Raw genomic sequence first — 5613 nt, forward strand, 5'->3', positions numbered from 1 at the left:
TGCCCTTCCGGGAAGGCATGAGGTTTTGCTTTCACTTCACCCAGAACTCCATCAGATGTCACCCGATGCTGTGTCCCCGCTGGGGGCTGGTTAGCACTGGCCAGAGCTTTTCTGAAGTCAGGTTCCAAACAGGCTCAGGGTTAACTGGTCTGATGGAGGCACATACCCGTGGTTTGGGTCGTCCTGGCTCTGCGATCGCAGCCTGCGTGGGGCATGATGGGCTGCGGGGCTCTTCTGCCCCGTCACGCTGCAGGTACTCTGCAGATTTACGTACTGCTTCCTTTCCTCATTCAGTATTTCTTCTCCCGTAGGACTACATCTGCCCGCGGTGCGAATCTGGTTTTATTGAGGAGCTTCCTGAAGAGCCCAGGTAACGTGCTGCCCGAAGGCTGTCGCCAGAGCGACCTCAGTCTGCTTTGCGCTTTTCTCTTTTCTCGTCAAAAGGCAATGCCGGGTACTAAATACACCGTTTGTACTACTTCTGCCCCATTTTTGGCACATCTTTCCCCCCTATGGGTCGATAGTGCTCAGTTTGTGCAGTTCACACCTCCAGGTAACTCAGCCGTGGGAATGAAATGCCGAGTGTCCGACATGGCTGGTGCGGGGTGGGGAGGAACGAGTGGATTTAAAACAAACAGAACAGTGGGGGAGAGGCTTCCCCCCGGCACGTGGCAGCTCTGGGCTGGTTTGAGTCACCAGGGCAGAGATAACCCTGGGAGAGGAGTCTGTGGACCGGAGAGTGTGCGTGTGCTTCAGTGCATAATTCCGTAGCTCGGAGTACTGACGGCGAAACATTTTGACAAAGACTTTGGACTCTGCACTGGAGCAGCTGAGATCTGCATTCACGTGCTTTGCTGCTGACTCAGCCACGGGACTGCTCCAGCAGCGCCAGAACAGGCGAGAGTAGGAGAAACGTCTTCAAATGTTTCAGACACGTTTGCCAGCCCTGGGCTGTGACCGGTTTTGGGACCAGCAGCGTGAGGGCAGGCTGAGCGGCACGGGGGTGTGCTGAGAGGGGTGGTCTTCACCCGCTGGGGTTTCTGTACCGAAAAGGTGACGTTTGCTCCGACTACGCCAACCTTAGAGGCTGGAAATCAATCCTGGCTAATCCTGAGGGTGTCGGTGATTTGCGGTGACCTTGGGAGAGGCGCATAGTCGCTGAACCTTCGTTTTCTCTTACCACCGGTGTCAGGACGCAGACCTGGGTGCTGAGCAGTGAGCGCTCCTGCAGCTCTCCGAAAGCAGAAGCCGAACGGCATTAAGAGTTTTCCTCATAATCTGTCCCGTGTGGTCACATGCCTCTGCCATAGAGAAGTGCCTTTGATTCAAGATTAGACTTAAGCGTGTCTGGGTCAGAGTGATCAGGGTCTGTGCCTTCAGCCTTCCCTCCCTGGTGCTCCGGAGGATTAGCTGATCTGCTGGAGGTGGATTGCGCAGGGGATCCTGTCTCCACATCGTGGTTCAGCCACTTCTCTCTAGCTTCAGGAAATCGGAATGTGAAAGGGTGGGGAGAGGGGGGAAGATGAGGGAAAATTAAGGTTGCAGGGAGGGAAAAATGAAAATCTTCTCATAGCACCTTCTGAGGGTTATGATGCTCTTGGTTCTTCACAGGAACGCTGACAATGAGACCAGCTCCTCTACAGCAGCCAGCGAGCAGAGCAGGCATCCTTTTGAGGTGAGCCAGTCCTCTCTCTCTCTCTCCCAACACCTCCTGCCTGGCCATTGAGCTGAAGTACTTCTCCGTTAGTGTATTGCTTAAGTGTTCCCCGGATTAGGACAAAATTTGGGAAAGGAGGTATTAACATCATCCACACGCTGCTCCTGGCATCTCCACGTGGCGTACCTTCGCTGCGTGTGTGTCACAAGACCGTCACTGGTCGCTGATTCCCGTTGTGAGGGGGCTCGGGCGGGATGCAGCGAGCTCTCAGGTGCGTGGCTGTGCTGGGGCCTCGGCTCAAGGCAGCAGCTGGAGAGAACCCAGGGAAGCCGTAGTTACATCTTAGCTTCCATCCGTGCGTGCTCCTCGCTGAGCTGCTTCTGGGAGCGCGCTGATTGCCTGTGCCAGCCCAGGCTGGGGGGTTGCCGGGGTCCTGGAGACACTCGTCTCTGTTGGGCTGGTGAGACCCCAGGTGTGGAAGCCATGAGCTGTTTCTCTCCGTGTTACGATCCATTCTCTGAATTCTCTCCCTCCCAGAACGTGGATCAGCACTTATTCACCTTGCCGCAGGGCTACGGCCAGTTTGCCTTCGGGATCTTTGATGACAGCTTTGAGTTTCCGTTCGGGTCCAACGTGCAGTCGGAAGACAACAGGGACTCCGAGAACCGCCGGGAGCGAGAGCACCAGTCTCGGCATCGATATGGCGCCAGGCAGCCCCGAGCGCGTCTCGCCACGCGCCGTGCGGCCGGCAGGCACGAGGGAGTGCCCACGCTAGAAGGGTGAGAGCAGCTGCCCGGTTCTTGCCGAGGACGCCCCGTTATTTCTCAGCAGTGAGAGTTAGCTGAAAAGTACCCCGTGCCTTTTTCTCCTCACTTTGAGCCCAGCTCTCCAGTGTGACTATCCCGTAGGCGCCCAGCTCTCTTGCGCTGCTGCACGGTCGGGCTTCAGCTGGGCCAGCAGCTGCTGGCGAGCTCGTGCCTCGAGGTTTCGGGGCTGTTTCACCTGAGCACAGTGGTGTGGCCTGCAGCCGGGCTGGGGGTTTTGCCCCCTAAACCTGCAGTTATTTTTCCTTTTCCCCTCTGATGATGTGACGGTATTTAGCCGCTCCCTCCGCGTCGTGTTTCTGGGCCGGGCGTTAGCAGACACTAATTCTTACAGGACCCCGGTTTTCTTGTCTTTCAGAATTATCCAGCAGCTGGTCAATGGAATTATTGCACCTACAACGATACCAAACCTCGGGCTGGGTCCTTGGTGAGTCGGCAGGTGTCCTCTCTTTCTGACAGTGTTCTCCTTTGCACTCCTGGACGAATTCAATTGTTGTCCTTGTTCTCACAGGGGAGTCTTGCATTCGAACCCAATGGATTACGCGTGGGGTGCCAACGGCTTGGACGCAATTATTACCCAGGTGAAGCGGGCGTTACGGCGGAGCGCTGTGCTGCACAACGCCAGCAGCGGCTGTGGCGCGGGGGGGAACCAGTGACGGGGCAGGGAGGGAGCGGAGGTCCGCAGTGCAGGCGACATGGGGTTCGGGTGCCGTGGGTCAATAAACGAACAGATTCTGCCTGCTGCCGAGCTCACATCTTCTTTCTGCCTTCTGTGGCCTCTTGTTTGTTCAGTTACTAAATCAGTTTGAAAACACGGGACCGCCGCCAGCAGACAAAGAGAAGATCCAGGCTCTCCCCACCGTACAGATCTCCCAGGAACACGTAGGTGCGTGTATCTCCAATGAAGCGCTCACGAGGAGCTCTGTGACAGTTCTCTTTAACGTTTTCTTGGGATTTAAATTTTGTCTGCTGGTACCTTCAAGGCCTAAAACATGTCAAAGAGGGGAGAAAGCCAAAGTCTTGCTGTGATACTCACACAAAAAAAGAGCAGTGTAGAGTGGGTGGATTTGCCCTGGGGAGGCAAACTGTTCCGAAAAGTTCAGTGTGGATGGAGATTAGAAAGCGGAAGGGAAGGGAAGGGAACAGCGAAATACGACTAGGGCAGTGAGAGGTGGAGTGATAGTGGTGGTAACCGCAGAGCAGCAAGCTTTCCCCTCCACGGGGATGGACAGCAGTGGGAGGAAGGGGAAGAGGTGGTGGGATGCCGAGTCGGGTGCTTTGAGGGTGGGTCTCTCCTGTATTGCTGAGCTGTGTTTCCCTTTGTGACCCAGATTCTGGGTTAGAGTGTCCTGTGTGTAAAGAAGACTATACAGTGGGTGAAAGCGTCCGGCAATTACCCTGCAATCACCTGTTCCACAACAGCTGTATAGTCCCTTGGCTGGAACAGGTGAGTGCCGGCGGAGGGGATGACAAAACTGTGGGTTTTCTGGTGGTGCTGCTCTCCTCTGTAAATATTTTCTCACCTCTGTGATGAGACCTAAGCACGAGCAGCCTTTGGTCAGAGGAAGGAGTGTCATCCTGGCCTTCTCCTCGAGTGCTGCTCCCGTATCGTGTTTCTAACCCTGTTTCTTCCCGTGTTTCTTGTTTTGTTTTTTCTGCTCTCCAAAGCACGACACGTGTCCTGTGTGCCGGAAAAGCTTAAGCGGACAAAACACTGCCACAAACCCCCCAGGACTCACGGGGATGAACTTCTCCTCATCCTCCTCCTCCTCTTCCTCCAGCTCACCAAGTAACGAAAACACATCGAACAACTCCTGAATCTTAACCCACCCCCCGTCCCCGGGGCCCCGTCCGTGTCCGTCCTCCCCCTGGCAGCGCAGGGGCTCCCAGAGCAGAGCTGGGGAGGGGAGCGGGGGGAGCAGCACCCCCACAATTCCCTTTTGAGTTCTGAAGATGCGGAGACTCTGGGTCCTTCAGAGATGAGAAGCCTCAAGTTCTGTGACGGGGGGAAAGAGCTGTTTATTAATAAAAGCATCCATCTGCCGCCTGGACTTTTAACCCTTGCAGTGACAGGCTTCTGCGCTCCGCAGACGGGAAACCCGCGGTGCTGAGCTCGCAGATGCAGCTCTGAACGGAAAGGTTGTTTGTATGGGTTTGAGTTTGAGATTCCTTTCTTTATTTCTTTTGCTCCTCCTCCTCCCCTTGGATGCTTTCTCTTCTGCTTTGGAGATTGAAGTCTTTGAAACGAAAGCGTAATGATACTGCCGCCCTCCCCGGATCCCAGCTGGGGGGGGCCAATAGTTGTCACTGAAACATGAACTCTTGAAATAGTCCTGGTGCCCTTCTCTGCCCCATCTCGAGTCCCATTTATTTTTCTTTACAACCCCACCCTTCCGATACTCAACACTGAAAAGGTTTTTATAATTTTAAATTATTACTGCTGTTAAATAAATGGACGTTTCAGCTCAACGAGACGTTACGCATGATTCAAGGAGAACTACAGGGTAAGCTCTCGGGAGCCTGCTGTGCTGAGCCGGCCAGTTTCGCCCCCGGGCAGGACCGGCTTGTCCGAGCCCCCGCGTGCCCAGAGCTCTGGGCACCAGACTCCGCCGTGACCAGCACCCGTCTGTGCGTTGCCAGCCAGCGGGTCGATGAGCAGCTGGCTGCAGGATTGCAGCTGAAAGCATCCCTGCCTGGTCTTTTGTATTTTCTACACCTTCTCCCTGTCTCAGTCCTGCCTCTCTCGCAGCCTGAGCAGACTTTTCCGCTGTGTCGCCATTGGGACTGGGCGTGCGTCGGAGCGAGGACCAGCCATGTGTCTTTGTGATCGAGTGAGATACAGGAAAAACGACATTTTGGAGAAAAATGTATTTCAAAACTACTCAAAATACAGCTGATTAAAAAGGAAGAGAGAGACAAATATCCGGGTGTGTGCGTGACTCAGTTTCTGTGACAGAATGAAAAGAATGTGACCGGAGCGGGCAGTGACCCACCTGCTGCCCGTGTCAGAGCTCGGGGCCGGGAGGCGCAGGAGGGATGAAATCCTGGGTCCCTGGGGGCTCACGCTGCCCCAGGGGCTGCCGGGGGGGATGGATGGAGGCTCCCTGGGCCGTGTCTGGCTCTTGGGGCCCT

General features: G+C 55.3%; 1 protein-coding gene across 1 annotated transcript; it reads left to right on the forward strand.

The window, feature by feature from the left end:
* Positions 1-311: 311 nt before the first annotated feature.
* RNF126 (ring finger protein 126) lies at positions 312-4535 on the forward strand (the record flags this gene model as incomplete). Its single annotated transcript, XM_010084016.1, has 8 exons — positions 312-370; positions 1612-1675; positions 2195-2436; positions 2840-2908; positions 2993-3062; positions 3274-3367; positions 3813-3928; positions 4150-4535. Coding segments are annotated over 8 exons (864 nt in total), but the record flags the coding sequence as incomplete, so codon positions are not given.
* Between the last annotated feature and the right edge of the window lie 1078 nt (positions 4536-5613).

Source organism: Pterocles gutturalis, unplaced genomic scaffold (assembly GCF_000699245.1).
Source record: "Pterocles gutturalis isolate BGI_N339 unplaced genomic scaffold, ASM69924v1 scaffold22275, whole genome shotgun sequence".
In the NCBI taxonomy this organism is placed as follows: domain Eukaryota; kingdom Metazoa; phylum Chordata; class Aves; order Pterocliformes; family Pteroclidae; genus Pterocles; species Pterocles gutturalis.